The sequence below is a fragment of the Carettochelys insculpta genome, chromosome 30, assembly GCF_033958435.1.
Source record: "Carettochelys insculpta isolate YL-2023 chromosome 30, ASM3395843v1, whole genome shotgun sequence".
Lineage (NCBI taxonomy): Eukaryota > Metazoa > Chordata > Testudines > Carettochelyidae > Carettochelys > Carettochelys insculpta.
Genome location: NC_134166.1, coordinates 5684886 through 5701058, shown reverse-complemented (window position 1 = coordinate 5701058; position 16173 = coordinate 5684886). Strand labels below are relative to the sequence as shown.

At 53.2% G+C, this 16173-nt stretch overlaps 1 protein-coding gene across 1 annotated transcript; it reads left to right on the top strand.

The window, feature by feature from the left end:
* The first annotated feature begins 2484 nt into the window (after positions 1-2484).
* On the top strand, positions 2485-13864 carry LOC142003700 (toll-like receptor 2). The gene is made up of 4 exons (XM_074980859.1): positions 2485-2601; positions 8400-8610; positions 8844-8936; positions 9852-13864. The coding sequence occupies exon 4, from the start codon at positions 9878-9880 to the stop codon at positions 12380-12382; it is 2505 nt and encodes an 834-aa protein (XP_074836960.1). The 5' UTR covers positions 2485-2601; positions 8400-8610; positions 8844-8936; positions 9852-9877; the 3' UTR covers positions 12383-13864.
* Positions 13865-16173: the final 2309 nt, after the last annotated feature.

Below are 16173 nucleotides of genomic sequence, written 5' to 3'. Positions count from 1 at the left end.
AATAGGAACACACACTGCCGGCTGTGGGCGCTCTGCTAATCAGCTGGGTGGCACCTGAATCTGTCCTGGGCGGCCACCCAAGCGCTCAGCTTACAGGGAACATTGCTCTCTGCCAAACCCCATATGCAGAGTCTTGCCCAGCTGGCCCAGCTCCAGCTCTAAGGGATGGGGAGCATCATGGAGAGAGGTAAGGAGGTGTATTGCTCAGCACCCCCAGTCCAAAAATTGTTCCCAGGGCTCTGCTCTGGACCAGGGGCTGGACGGCCTTGTTCCCAGGACGTCTTTCGCAGCAAGGCCGGTTTGGAGGAATACACGGGCTAGTGTGTGCCCTGTTAAATAGGAGACAGTGGGCTCCAGCAGGCAGACCTGAGACCTCAGTCTGGGCAAACTGAAACAGTTGGTTTAATAAGGTTGGAGAACTGGGCACAGTCACCTGGCCCTGCAGGTAAGGAATGCAAGGCCTCCACCCTCTGCAAGGGGTATGGGTGAATGCAGCAGGCATTTGCTGCCAACAGGGCTTTTCACAGCAGGTATTGGCAGTTTCTTGGCTGGTTCCCTTCTGGTAATGCATTCATTTGTTTGCTCTAGCTTGAAGCAGAGACAGCTTCCTGCAAAATCCTCATGGCTGTTATGGTTTCTGTCCTGTCCTGGGCTCTCCAGGCAGCCCTAGGTAAACAGTTCTTTCCAGCTCCTCCTGCAGAGGGCTGGCCAGGCAGCATCTTAACCCTGCACTCGCTACCCATTCGCCGCACAGATTTTCAGGAGTGGAGGCCACTGGCACAGCTTCAGCAGGGACTTTTGTATTTGTATTGCAGCAGTGCCACAAGCTGAGCCCCAGCATGTCAGGGGCTGCGCAACCAGAGAGCAAAGGGATGAGCCTGATCTGGTCTAGAGCGCTCACAAGCAAAGTCCTAATGCCCAGTTCTCAGCAGAGCACTCCCGAGCCATGGAACTTCAAGCATTTTACGGAGGACTCTGAAGGAAAAGGAAGGATCACGCACAGGGCATAATTAAGCTCAGGAACACCCCGCTGCAGACTAGGGTTACAGCCAGGGCATGAGGAGGATTAAAGGACTGACCCCATAAACAGAGGAGAACCCCGCCGCTGCCAGTCCAGAGAGGGGTACCTTTTTTAATACGGCTTACTGTGAGCTGCAGGGCTGAATCACCAGCTCAGGAAAGGACAGGCTCCACCCGTGTTCCTTCTAATTTTTTCCATCCATGGGTGGAATACATTTTGTTGTGTGTGCAACCCACACACCTCTGGGGTGTGGGTCACTGTCCCAGGGAGTGGCACCTAGCCCACTTCCAGAGAGACAGCCTGAATCTCCTCTACAGCTGTAGCTTTTAGCTCAAACTAGAGAGGCTCCTGCCTCCTCCAGTGGTCCCAGGTTGGAGTCTGCCGGTGGGTGGTTGCATGTGCACCAAGACATGTGGATGTGCACCACCAATAGAAACACAGGCTGCTGGCTGTTGGTGCTCTGCTAATCAGCTAGGCGGCACCTGAGTCTCTCCTAAGCCATCGCCCAAGCTCTCAGCTTACAGGGAACACTGGATACCACCGCAGCCTGATGGGCCAGCCCCACAGCTGTACCTGAGCTGAGGCCATTTCTCCTGAAAGGGCCAGTTCTCTGTGCCAGCTGTAAACACCTCCCCCCAATGCCCAAGCTAACCACTAACTGGGAAGTGTGTGTGTGTGTGTGTGTGCGCGCGCGCGCACAAGCAGAATAATCTTCCCTTAGGGGCAGCTGAGTCTATCTAGACATCCTGTACCTTCCTCTCTCAAGCAGCCAGATGGGACACTGTGTGATTTGGGATCAGAGAGGGAGCTGTGTTAGTCTGTGTCTTTGAGACCAACAAGAAGTCCTGTGGCACCTTATAGACTAACAGATATTTTGGAGCATAAGCTTTTGTGGACAAAGACCCACTTTATGCATCTGATGAAGTGGGTCTTTGCCTACGAAAGCTTATGCTCCAAAATATCTGTTAGTCTATAAGGTGTCACAGGACTTCTTGCTGTTCTGTGTGTCCAGTGCGGGGGGAGGGGGGCGGAGTTAATCCCCTGATCTCTCTCTTTGAAGGAGGGAAAGGAGATAAACCAAGAGAGACCTTCGACTAGAAGGATCTAATGGCTGGTGCACCGAGCTGGGACTCAGGAGAGCTGGCGTCTGCTCCTACGTTTGCTTCTAGGCACCTCCCCTTTGCCCCCCCTCCTGCGCTTCTCTCTGTACAGCGCCTAGCACAGCCGGGCCCCGATCCCACGCCGGCGGGCCCCTCGGCACGATTGCACCAAGGAACCGTGGCATGCGATGGGGTGGGGGGGCTTTTGCTTCCCAGGCAGAGAGAGGGTTAATCCCGCGTGGGAGGCGGGGACTGGGCGCCGGGAAGGGAAAACAAATCCTGGGTGAGCGCGGTCTCTTTAAGAGGAGGGAGGAACCCTATTCTCCCAGCCTGGATATCTCCCTCCCGCTCACGGTGGCTGAACTGCGCTCGGGCTGGGCGGGTGGCGTGGGAGGTGGCGGGGCTGGAGTAGGTGAAACAGACCGGGGTCGCCCCAGGCTGCAGGAGAAGCTGCGCCTTCTCCTTCCGACAAGGACCCAGGTAATCGCCCCCCCGCCCCAGCCAGCTGGGGCCGGGGGTCTGCTGTAGGTTGTTTCCATTTGGCTGCCCGCTGGGGTCTCCCTGGCTTGAGCTGCGATGCAGTTTCTGGCCCTGGAGCAACTTTCTGGGCGCTGGGCTCTGCGTGGGAACCGCACGGGGGCCCTCAGGGGGTTGGCGGGGCCCTGAAAGGGGGGGTGGAAAGCTTCGAAATCCCAGTGCCTGTGGAGCTTGGCTGCGGCAAACCGAGGTGCCTTGGGAATCAGGCGAAGAAGAGATGGTGCTGCCCTTGTGCTGGCTCATGCGCCTTGCTACAAGTGCATTGTAGCGCTTATTGTGGTGCTTTTATCCTGAGACTGTCGAGGTGAGTAGCATTATCTCTGCCTTGGAGCGATGGGGAAACTGAGGCACGGAGGAAGTGACTTTAGGGTTACCACATAAAAAAGCGGACAGCCCTGAGAGGGAGTGGCTCTGTGTCAGTATCTACCCTCTCAGGCCGTATTAATGCGTTTTAGTATATCAGGTACATTAATACAGATACCCATCACCCGCCTCTGAGGGGTGTCTTGGGCTGTCCTGCCTCCAATCTAGGACAGAACGTGTCCTGCAGCCTCCTGCTAGGGCAGCTGAAGTTCGGCCCGCCTGTCTGTTCACGTGCCACTCTCGGCTCCTCTAGAACCGGATGGTTTGCGTTGAGACAGTGGGCAATGGGATTGCTGCTCCCTCTTAGGAGTCCTCCAGATTCTTCAACAGGCCTGTAAGGAGCTAAATCAACAAATATGATCTCCACTGAACAGGAGAGCTCTTGTGAAAAGCCTGACCTCATAGCGTTTGTAATACGTAACTATTGGCACTGATCACCATTTTTTCTGTCCTTTCTTCTCCACCCCAGAAACTGGGTTTTGGACTAAATCACTTGAGCAAAACTTTTTTTCTGCTTTAACCAATACTGATCAGGTGGGACTAATTTTAGTATGTTAACATAGGGTTTTGTGCTGTCAGAGTTGAAACTTGTTGATGTGAATTTGTGCCTGGCTTTTTTGAAACAAATAACACCATGGTATCTAGTGGCTTTCATCTCTGTAAGCTTTATGGACTTACTGAAGTTGGTATTAGCTGGGAAACTCTGGACTGTTGTGAAACTTGGTGAGTTGATGGACACCGCAGTAAAACTCTTGGAACAAGTGAGAGCCTTGTGAAGAGGATGAGAAGCTGAAGAAATGTGAATGTGGGGAACATCCCCAGCCTGCGTAATTTACTGTGATAGCATGATCAGTGCTGCAATCTGAGCAAAGAGCAGTTAACAGGGGGACAATTCTAAAAGCCAATGCAGAACAAACAGTAGTGCTGGTGAGAGATACGGGAGAAGGGCAAAACAAAAAGCAGTCAAGTAGCACTTTAAAGACTAGCAAAATGGTTTATTAGGTGAGCTTTTGTGGGACAAACCCACTTCTTTTTGGATAATTACAATGGTGAGTTCTGCTTTCACCGGATTCCACTCCAGAGGTGGCTGCGTTTTAGTGATGGGTTTAAGGGCTGGTGTATACGTGGCTTAGCTGTTCCAGTAAGGCTGCCTGAGTCCCAGCTGGTGCCAGGTTTGTCAATTCCCCCTTCGCCTGCACATCGGTGGCTCTCTGCGGAGCCACTGTGAGGGGACATGGCAGCCCCTCAGGACCCCTTTCATGCGGAGAGGCAGCTGAAATGCTTCTTCCCAGCCTGAACGGGCTGGTGGGGAGCCTGCCCCCATGCTCTGCTAGGGCAAGAGGGAGGGAACCTGTTGGAGCTGGAATGCAGTTTAAATGCCAGATGTTGGCCCAGGTGGGGAGTCTCCTTTTTGGCGGCTACTCATTGACTGGCTCTCCCTGGGATGGTGGTGAGCGGATTTTGAAAACGTTTGTGCTTGCTGCTGAAGACTTGGATTTGAAACATGAATGCATTTGATCCTTGTTTAGCTTGTGTAGGGCACTACTGTGTCGCAAACCTCTCCAGTAAGACCAGAACAGTAGTAAATGAAGTTTAAAAGCAACGTTTATGAGCTACCCATTCAGCTGAAAAAGAGCAGGTGGGCCATGGAATTGTTTTGTTTGGCTCGTTGAAGCGTGCCGTGTTACTGGAAAGGTTGGGAGCCACTCCTTTCGGTAGGAGCACTGCAGAAACAGATGTAAGGGTCATAGTGGATCACAAGCTAAATATGAATCAACAGTGCAATGCTGTTGAGCAAAAGGCAAACATTGTTCTGTGGTGTATTAACAGGAGCACTGTAAACAAGACAGAAGAAATCATTCTTCCATTCCATGCTGACTGGGCTTCGGTGGGAGTATTGCGTCTGGTTCTAGATGCCGCACCTCAGGAAAGAGTTGGATGAATGGGGAAAAAATTCTAGAGAAGAACAACTAAAATGATGAAAAGTCTAGAAAATGTGATCTGAGGGAAGAGTGAAAGAAGGGAGGGTTTGGTTTGGGAAAGAGAGGGCTGAGAAGGGACGTGATCACAACTTTCAAGTACAGTAATCCCCTGAGATACGCACATTCGAAATGTGCATGTCTCGTGTTTGAGTGAGGAGTCGGGGATGCGGAAGAAGGCAGTGGTGGGGAGACCCTGAGGCTGGGAAGCAGCAGGACTTCCAGCCCAGCCCCCAGCGGCAGCCCCAGATAAGACTGCTGCTTGGTTCCCCTCTCCTTGCCAGACCCGGGAAACTGACCAGTCAGGAGCCAGTCAATTTTTCAGGTCCTGCAAGGGGCAGGGAGACTGGAACCAGGCTGCCCCCTGTTTCCTGGCACTCTGGCAGCCAGGAAACTGACCAGCCCTCAGTTACCTGCATCATGTGAGCCCAGGGGAGCTGCGAACTAGGCTGCAGCCTGGTTTCCATCTCCCCTTGACTTGCACAAAAATGAGTTATGGGGTGTGTGTGTGGGGGGGGGGGGGGGAGGGGTGTGGGTGGGTGGGTGGGTGGGTGTGTTGCAGGAATGCAACCCTCCCTGTGTAACTTGAGGGTTTACTGTATCTAAAAAGTCATCACAAGGAGGAGGCAGAAAAATTATTCTGCTTGGCCTCTGAGGATGGGACAAGAAGCAATGGGCTTAAATTGTAGGAACAGAGCTTTAGGTTGGACACTAGGAAAAGCTTCCTGTCAGGATGGTTAAGCGCTGGAATAAATTGTGTAGGGAAGTTGTGGATGCTCCATAATTAGATGTTTGTCTAACCTGCTCTTAAAAAATCTCTCTCTCAGGGATGGTCTAGATCGGGGTGGGGGGGTTACCTGTGGTGCATCAGGGTTCTCTGTGAAGCCTGCAATACACTGTTTACTGTTGTCTGCTCGTAGGGTTGCCAAATTGTGCTGACTTTTTTTTTTCCTACCAGTCTGACGTGCCCTTGCTTTATGTGCGCATCACTTTGACGCGGGATGTGTGCTGACTGCACGCAGCGTTGAGAGCCATGTGCTCCCTCTGCAGCTAGTCAATGCGCTGCTATGATTCAATCTGCTTACCCCTCGCAAGTTCTCGGTACACCAGCGCACTTAGCTAAACTACCCTGTCCCAAGAGATCATCCTAGTGCCAACAGTCTTGTGGTCTGCTGAGATGGAGGGCTGCTCATTAGCCTTGGTTGCCCCTAATTGGTTTAGCTGATACTTGGCCCTCCCATGAGTGCAGGGGACTGAACTCGATGACCTTTCAAGCAGTGTCCCTGTAAGCTGATTGGCTTGGGAGAAGTTAGGTCGCTGCCCAGCTGATTAGGAGAGTGCCCACAGCTGGCAACATGTTATATTGGTGGTTCACATTCCTTGGTGCACAGAACAAAACTTATTCCGTCCATGGATGGAAAAAATTATATGGAACACTACTGGCAAGGTCTGGTCCATTTCTATCGGTCTCTTCAGGAATGATCCATCTGCACCTGAGTCCTAGCTCATGCCTCAGTATGCTGCTCTCTCTGGGAGCACGTCACACTTGCCTTCCTCTGGACAGAAAACAGCAATAGAAGCCCCAAGGTGAAAAGCCTCTCCAGGCTTGGAAGAGTTCAGAGGGCACCTGGGTTTCAAGGCCTGAGTGGATCTTCTATGGTCCTGTGTCCTGTCCCTCCAGCACAGAACAAGCCAGAGAATCACTGATGATGGCAAACCTCCAGAAACCATTACCTTAGGTTTCTGCCAGTTGTTGGGCTTTTTTGTTTCAACAGACTTTGCAGTTTAATGGCTTTATTAAAAATACAAGTTTTTGCCCAAAACTCCACTGGCCAACGCGTGAAGCTTTCGGGGGGTGGGGGGCTGGTATATACTCATGTTTTTCAAGAGTGGCAGGAAATTCTCTTATGCCATATCAGGTCTCGAATGCTACATTTTGACCCGTTCCAATCGGATGCTGCAACTTCCGCCTAGGGTTTGTCTTCACAGCATTGTCAGTTCCCACTGTGCTGAAGTTTGTCCTTATCTGGCTTTCCTCCCTGCATACAGTGCTCTCTTGAGTTGTAAGTCTGAGCTAAGCAGCAGACATGGGGAGGTTATTAATGCAGGGGGGTTGTAACAGTGTGAGTTGCGATGCTTCAGCTGTGTACAATCAGAGCTGTAGGGCTAGAAGGGACTGCAAGGACTGTTTTATGCTAGAGACTCCCCCCCACCCAGGGTACACTCCTGTATTTTATCAAATGTCACTATTGGAGTAAAGGAAGAAGGGAAACTGGCTTTCAGAGCAGGCGCTTCTCCCCTTCTGCACTCACACTCACGCAGGTGAAGAGGTGCATAGGGATGGTGGAGGAAGCCAAGGCATTGCAGGCCCTGTGTGTCCAACTGCAGTCATGAATCCGGAGCAGCAAGCTGGTTGTATGACCCCGTGGTCGGCTTGCCCTTTTGTCTGTGTAGTGCTCGGGAGCGGTCAGTACCATACACCCTGGGGAGAGGGGGCCAGGGCTGCCTCCTGCTTCCACAGCCAGCCAAGACTAACTCCTGGGGGGGGCCGGGGCAGAGAGAGAGCTATGTTAGTCTGTATTCTGTCGAAACAAAAAAGCAGTCCTGTAGCACTTTAGAGACTAACAAAATAATTTATCAGGTGATGAGCTTTCATGGGACAGACCCAAAGTGCTACAGGACTGCTTTCCTGCTTTCCTGCTTTCCTGCAGAGAGGTGATGGCAAGAAGAACTGTAGCTTTCACACGCTTTTTTTTTTTTTTTTTATATGTTTCAGTCCATAGTTCTTGTCTCATTGCACTGTCTGACCAGGAGTCCTCACCACTGGCCCAGGACTCTGTATGACAATGAGTCAACAGCTTACAGCAGATGGGTCTTGGCTCTTCACTTGATGGGGCCTCTTTCTTTTTCCTGGGGGGTTCTTTTGCTGGGCTCAGTTCTATTATCCTCTGGCCATCCAGGTGCTGCTGGCAGCTGGTCATCCAGACAGGCTGGCTTTGGGGGTTGATACCATTGCCCTCACACGCCCCTGGTGTCCCTCCCCTCTCATTCATGCTCACTCACACAAAGGAAATCTCACTCTGGAGAAGGTAATTTCTCTTGCAAGGGAGCAGTCAGGATTTCTTACAGGCTTATGGTATCAATAAACAACTTCTTATGTATAATACGTAAAACAGACCTAGCCGCAGCTACAAAACACTTACAGAAAGTCACAGGACTTATATCTGTATCGCACTAGGCTGAGTGGAGGCTTTCTACAACAGCGGTCACCTTGTTTAACTCCCTACCCAGGTGTGGGTTTCATTGTGTGGTTTGGATGGGTAGCAGAGTGGTCACTGGGACATCACCAAGGCTGTTTTAGAGAACCTGCCATGGATTAAGCCATGCTCTCTGTTGCAGTGAAGACATGTGCTGAGTGATGATGAAGATGGATCTTTCACCAGCGTGCAGCCTCTTCCCACCTCACCAGGCAGCAGGACTCGCACAATGCTGTTAACAGCATTTCTCGTCATATCAACCTGGCTTCCGTGAGGCTTATCTTCCTCTCGTTTGTATTTTTGGAAGATTCCCCACAGCTGGACTGGCGTGTTCCTCTAGCGCTGCACAGAAGGTGGGTAGAGCCCTGGAAATCCATGGTGGTCTGCATTGCATCCATGGGTGTGGATGTTCACGGATCGCTTCTGGAGATGCGGATGCCAATTTTGTATCCATGCAGGGCTCTAAAGATGGGGAAGGTTGGTCCAAGGAGACCACTTGTCTGCCTGAAGCATCCAGCACGGGGGGGGGCGAGTGCCTTGTGTCACTGCCTGGGTCCAGTAAAACACTATTTCTCTCTTGATTTAGGACCGTCTAGGGTGGCATGGAAGGGACTGCTGGCCCCTGCAGCGTGGTGCTCAGGTACCCGTCTGTCACCTGAGAGGCAACACCTTGGGCTATGTAAGTGGCATTCTCCTCTGGGGTTGAACCAAGAGATCTGCTACCTGAGGGAGGGGTAAAAGGAAAAGCATCAGACTTGATACATGGGCCCTGTGGAATTGTCTGGATGGGCCTGGCCAATGTCTAACCTCTGTCCAGGATCCTAGTCTAATTGTGAGTGGGAGATTCTGCACTAGAGGGACCACTTGCTCTGAGGCACCGAGGAGATGTGGTTGCAGAGGGCAATGGAATGGGTTAACAGCTGGATCTGGTAGGGCAGGAGTAGGAAATGGGACCCCAGGTCGATGGCGTGTTCCAGGTTGCCGAACTGGATGTCTCCATGCACTAGGGTGCAGAGGTGGGAAAAGTACCCCAAGAGTTACTTGAGTACAGCTGATTTGGGGCTAAGGGGGAATGTCCTTATGTCTGTCACCGGTGTCCCACTGGAAAACGACTTGAGGAAAAAGTGTGTGCACACACGTCACATCTCGATTGCACTCGAGTATCCAGAAGTGACGACAGTTGCCCTTTAACTTTTTGGGTTCTTTCCACCTCTGCTGGGGCAAGTGTTGCCTTAAATCTCTAATCCCTGCCATAAACTGGGCTCCCTCTAATTTTTTTCCATCCATGGGCAGAATAAATTTTGTTAGTGCACCAAGGCATATGCAGATGTGCACCTCCAATAAAAATATAAACTGCCAGCTTTGGGCAGTCTGCTAATCAGCTGGGCAGCCCCGGAGGCTCTCCTGAGCAGCTGCCCAAGCGTTCAGTTTACAGGGAACACTGGCCGTGAACTGTAGCTACCTCGGCCAGTTGAAGGATTCTCCTGTGGGGGGCAGAGGCCTCTAATCTGCAGGTTTACATGAGCAAGCAGCTGGGTCTCTGAAAGTAACCTCAGCAGGTGTTTCATGGGAGGTCTTGTTCTCGATCTTTCAGATGAACAACCATGTGAAGAGAAGACCATGCCCCCGCTGGCTGGCACATGCCTGGCTTGGTGTGTAGTGATGGTAGGACTGGCAGCCAGGGCCAACCCATGCCTCATCACCACTGACAACACAATGGCCATGTGCAAGGGCCAGAACCTGAACCAAGTTCCCCGCCATCTCCCCCGCACCCTTCTCAGATTGGACCTCTCATATAACCGGCTCAAAGAGATCACCTGGGACGACTTCTCTGCGCTGACCCAGCTGCGGAGCTTGGACCTGGGCTACAACAACATCTCGTATGTTGCGGCAGATTCCTTTGCCACCAGCCTCCTGCTGGAGGAGCTCAGCCTTTTCAACAACTCCCTCTACCAGATCCCCTCGCAGGCCCTGAAGCCGTTAAAGAAACTGAGGTGGCTGGAGATATCCAATAACTTGTACCTCCGCTCCACTCTGGATGAGGTCTTCAGCCAGCTGAGGAGCCTGCAGGTGTTCTCTATGGGTGGGTCTCTGATCCAGACTATTGGCAAGGAGGACTTCTACCCCTTGAGGGATATAGCTTTGCAGAAGTTTGCCCTGAAGACGGCATCCAGCCTGTTGGAGTATCAAGAAGGGGCCTTATCGGTACTCAACACCTCAGCCCTGTGGTGTGACATAGCACTGGACAAGAACGCCAAGGCCTTGCCCATGATCCTGCGGGACCTGCGGGGTAAGCCACTGCTCTACCTCCGCTTCCGTAACCTCTTTGAGTTCACCTACTACACAGACTCCACAGATCTCTTCTCTGGCTTGGCCGAGGTGAGAGCCGAAAAGTTGGTCTTCTACCGGGGCAAGTTCAATGAAAACTTGCTCCGCTTGGCCCTGCTGAACGTCCAGAAGTCCCGCATCCGTGACCTCTCTCTGGTGGCCATTGACTTTGCCCGTTCTCCCCAGTGGAACAGCTCAGGAGCGGGCATTGCCAACCTGACCCTGGACAGCTTGCTGCTCCAGGACATCAGCAACCCCGACATCCTGAGGTTCGACTGGACCTTTACCTGGTTCAGCGGTGTCGCCAACCTCTCCATTATCAACGTCAACTTCAACTTTGTGCCCTGTGACGCCTGGGATGAGATGCGCAATGTGGTAGCCTTGGATGTCTCTAACAACCGCCTGAGAGACACCTATATCTACAACCAGCTTTGCGACTACCAGAACGTCATGCCCAAACTGGAGCGGTTCTACGTGGCCAAAAATGAGTTGACCAGTTTGAGAAACTTGGCAAAGCTCACAGCCCACTGGTCTCGCCTGACCCACATCAATGCCAGCCACAACCTCATCGGGGGCCGGGAGGAGGAAATGTGCCAGTGGAATCCTGGCCTGGTCTGGCTGGTCCTGGACCACAACATGGTCACCATGGAGATCTTCAAGTGCCTGCCCATTACCCTACGCTACCTCGACCTGTCCTACTCCCAGCTGGACCGCCTGGAGATGAGCTACTTTGTCCGCTGCCATGACCTCCAGGAGCTGAAGCTGAGTGGGAACAAGATCAAGTTCATCCCTTCAGAGTGGAAATGCCCCAGCCTGCGAACACTTGCCATGGACGGCAACTCCTTTGGCATCATCAGTGAGGGCTCATTTGTCAACATGCCGGAACTAACCATCCTCAAAGCAGGCAACAACCCCTACCACTGCACCTGCGACCTCTACAGCTTCCTGCAGGAGACGCGGCAGAAGGGTAGACTGACCCTGCTGGACTGGCCTCAGGACTGGACGTGCTACCACCCCCAGTCCCTGCTGGATGTGAAAGTGGGTGACTACGCCCCAGGGCTGACAGAGTGTGATGTGCGGGTGGTGGTGGCCATCTCTGTCTCGGTGACAGCAGTGGTGATCATTGCCACCATGGTGCTGTGCTGGAGGTTTGACGTGCCGTGGTATCTGCAAGCCACCTACCGCATCATCCGCTCGAAGTACCGTGCTCGCCAGGCTCACTCCACTCGTGCCTACATGTACCATGCTTTCATCTCCTACAGCTACGTGGATGCTGACTGGGTGAGGCAAGAGCTGCTCCGCCGGCTGGAGACCTCCAGCCCCCCGTACCGCATCTGCATCCACGAGCGGGACTTCACGCCAGGCAAGTGGATCATCGACAACATCATTGAGAATATTGAGAACAGCTACAAGGTCATCTTCATCCTCTCCCATAGCTTCGTCGACAGCGAGTGGTGCAACTATGAGCTGTACTTCGCCCACCAGCGGGCCATCGGCCTGGGCTATGAGGATGTCATCCTCATAGTAAAGGAGTCCATTGATCCTCGGAGCCTGCCCAACAAGTTCTGCAGGCTCCGGAAAATGCTGAGCACCAAAACCTACCTGGAGTGGCCTTCAGAGCCCAGCAGGCAGCCTTTCTTCTGGATACAGCTCAGGAACGTGCTGGGGAAACCGGAAGCAATCAATACTGGCCAGGATCAGGTCTCGCTGGCCAGTGTCGAGATGGGTACAGGGGTGGCTGAGGGCAATCTGGCTGAAGGAGAAACTACCATTGATGTGGCTGTCACTGGGAGCTAGCACTTAGACTCCAGCTGTGAGCTGAGTCCGCTCCTGACGTGCGCGTCTTGCTCTGCACCTTTGCCAGTGGGGTATGAAGAACTTTTCTCTGGTTCCTGGCCACCTCTCCAGTAGTCCTTTCCCTACAGTCTGTGGTCAGACACCATGGAAGGAATTAATGGCTATTTAACTCCAGAGCCAGGTCATTGGAAGGGAGCCAACGGATCTTAATGGCCCCACTTACGGATCTTCCTGGTTCGACAGTGCTGAGCACCTGCCTGCTGAAAGTTGGGGCTCTTTCGAAGGATTGAGTGGAGCACTTGAAAATCAAGGCACCCAAGTCGTACCTAATGTGTCCTATCCACCCGCTAGCCAACGGGAGACCATAAGCTCTTGGACTGGGAGTAGGATGCCCCTAGGTCAGCATGAGTCTGAAGATGGTAGCCAAGCCTCTGTTTACATGATCCTGTTACCGCCCGTTTCTCCTGAAGGTTTAACCAGCCACAGTATTGCCAGGCACGTCATACCAGCAGGCCACCCCTCTGCTGGGAAGTGTCCAGTATCCTTGTGAAACTCACCCCTTTGCAACACATGCTGCTTTCGTGCCAGCTGGTCCCCTCTCAGAGGACCTTGGTGCACAGTGCACTGCCGCTTTGCCTGAGGGCATCGCAGCCTGCAGTCTGCGTGGGAGACGTTCACAGGAGTGCGGACGATGCGGTTGTTTAGAACTGCTGCTGTTGCAATCAGTCCTTTGGCAGCAATGACCAAAGCGCCCCACATTTAAGCGCACTGTGGAGACTCCCGTTTCTCTGCCCCAGGGACGCCTCTGGCAAAACTCTGCTTGTTTTACTGCCTGCCCACTCTCCACTGCAACTGGGATCCAGCGGTCCAAGCTGACTCTTCGTACCATGGACGAAACAGCCAGCCCAATCCTAGTGCAATGTGGCTGCATGGATCAAGTTGCTATTGGAGGGGGAAGGGGAGGGGACTGCAAACTGAGCCTATCAGAACTGGATTGGTGGAGCCAGATTGGGACATGTGTTTCTGTTGTGTTTTATTTATGTAAAGTAGCTTCTCGTCCTTACCTCCAATGGGCCATCAGGGTTGAGACTTGTCTCTTCTCTGCCCAGTGCATGGACCGCATGGGGCTGGGCTGCCCTGCCCCTTTGGTGATCTCTGCCACAGGGCCATGCAGTCACCTGGGAGCCTCTCCCTGGCCGCATGGTGCCTCTCAGGAAACAGAGAGATTTCCTTAGTGCGATGCATTTCTCTGGGGAGCTAGGCCAGGCCTGCTGAAAGGCAGGGTTGGGGACGCAGCCCAAGGAGGCTGCTGCTGGTGGTCCTTGTCTGTCTGGAGCACTAAAGCACTTAGATGGTCACTGGGGCTATCCCAGGGAAGTCGCTTGTGATCTAGGAGAGGGGGTGGGTTTATCTGTTCCCAGTTACACTCCAATAGCCTTGATGACATCAAGATGGAGTTCCCCCCACTCCTGGAGTCAGTCAATTAAGGGTCTTCTATAAAAAGGGGGGGTGGGGGTGAGGGTGGGGGATGGTACTCGGGTCACAAGGAGAAGCCCAACTCCAGGGTTCCACTTGTGGGCCCGCTACTCTGTGCATTTGTTTTGCAGATGATGGGGGAAGGAATAGCTACTTCCAAGAACAAATGTCTGTAAGGTGCTAAGTCTTCCCAAGGAGCTGTCCCTGAGCTCAGACTGGCTCTGGCTTCAGTTAAGTCTCCGCTGCCTTTGCTGTGAAATTACTTTTTTAAAGTAGTCCTATATAAAGCCCGTTGGACAGGGAACAGAGCAGGGCTCTGAGCAGGAGCCTTTGTCCTGACATACACGAAGAGCCTTCCCCGTGCTGTGCAGCATGTTGGTGACTCTTGATAGGTAATTAAAAACGCGTGTCGCTTTCCTAATGCAGCTGTGCAGTGGTTTTTCAGTGGGGTGCTTTTGAGGTGGCCTGACGAGTGTGTGTGCGTGCGTGCCAGAGAGAGCGTGCATGCCTTGCATGCTTGCAGGTGGGTGGGAAGAGAAGCATGAAATACAGAGCCCTGCCTAACCAGCTTCAGGAGCTTGCTGTAGTAGTTAGGGAGAGCCCTAGGTACAGAGGGAGGGGATGTATAGAGGATTGTGCAAGGCTGTAGGCCTGTAAAGGTGCTATGTTTAGTACATCACTTAGGTACCAGTGATGGCAGAAGTTGGGCCTCGCTCACAGCCGAGGGGGGTGGGGTGGGTACCTTTAATGAGAAGTTATAACATTGTCCAAGTCCTTCCTGGGCCTGCCTGCAAACAAGCAGGGCTAGCTGCTGGGATGGGGGTGGGGATTGGCAGCAGGGGTAGACTGGTGCCACCCTGGGTTTAGTGGCTTGCAGGTAGGTTGGACAGCGGAGGAAGCTGCTCTAGGGGATGGAGAGGGGAGGCAGGCTGCTCCCCCAAGCCCACACTGCTGGACCAGGGCTTGCACAGAGCAGGTAAGTGCTGGCGTCTGGCTGGGGGCCCTGTTTACCCAGCTGAGCAGCCCCAGTCACATGCTGACTTGGAAAAAACACTTTTGCCTAGTGCGGGGAATAATGCCTCTGCCCCGCTTCCGCTTTCCTCGCAGAGACACCTACAGTTGACCTTCAACTTACACGGAGGTGGCATTCCTGTGCAACCCCCTTCCAATCAAATTTTGTGTTACTGGGAGGAGCCAGGAAACAGACCAGTGCAAAAGTGCTGAACAGTTTCCTGGGAGCTGGGGCCCAGGCTGTAGCTGGCTGCTGCTCAGACAGGAAACCGATCAGTGTTGCTGCACTAGTCAGTTTCCCCGCATCCCAGAATCCGGTGCCAGCTGCCCGCCCCGCAGTTGCGTTAACCCAAGAGTCATGCAACGTGAGTGCACTTGTCTCTGGGTTCTACTGTAGTTACCAACCGAGGTTCCCGGCTGCCACTAGTGGGCAACAGTCTGCCACCCCCCCCCCCCCAACTTCAGCCTCACTTAGCTTTTATCCCATGGGGCTGGGGGTGGGGGGGGAAGAGGGATGTGACCCTGCTCTCCTCTAGTCCAACTCTGCCAAAGTGGGGGGGGGGGGTGCAGGCACACCTGGGCAGTGGGAGGCACAACTCATAAGTGGTAGTCAGAACCCAGGATTCCCCGGAGTGAAGGGCACAGAATTTCCTTCCAGCTGCAAGTCGGCCTGTCCCTTGCAGGCAGACACCCACCCTCTGCCCTTTGTATACATATGTAACCCTAGAGGCACGGAGACCCCTGCCAAGGGAGAGGGAAGTCTGCTGTGCATTGGCTTGTGGGTGAGCACAGGGCTTTGGGCCCTGCAGTCACAGGGTCAAGGTCTCCTGCTCACAACCTGCATGTGTCAGCTTTACATGTAGGTGAGCTCCCCTGTTCATGCTCTATCTAGAGTCCTTTCTCCCTCATGCCTGCTGGGATGGCAACACAGAGTAGGGGGCAGTGAAGACAACACATGAAACTGCCACCACAGAACCCTGCCCTAGCAACTTATTTACTGTCTGGATTCTCTGCCAAGGGTGATGGTTGTGCCTGTCCAGGACTCTCTAGTCCCCTGCTACTAAGCATCATGTCCCCACTTTAAGCCTTGTTTTACAAAGTTGCTGCTCTTTTGGTTATTATAGATCCCACTCACTCCCCCCAAAAAACCGCTCTGAGCACTGCCTGTGCCAACATGCACCTGTCGCTGCTCCCTGGGTTCAGGAAAATGCTTCGTAATGCACTTGCTGGGGGCATGCAAGCTCAGGGACGGGGCAGCTAGCAGCTGCAGCAGGCTGGTTGCATTTAATTTCCCTTTTCTATAG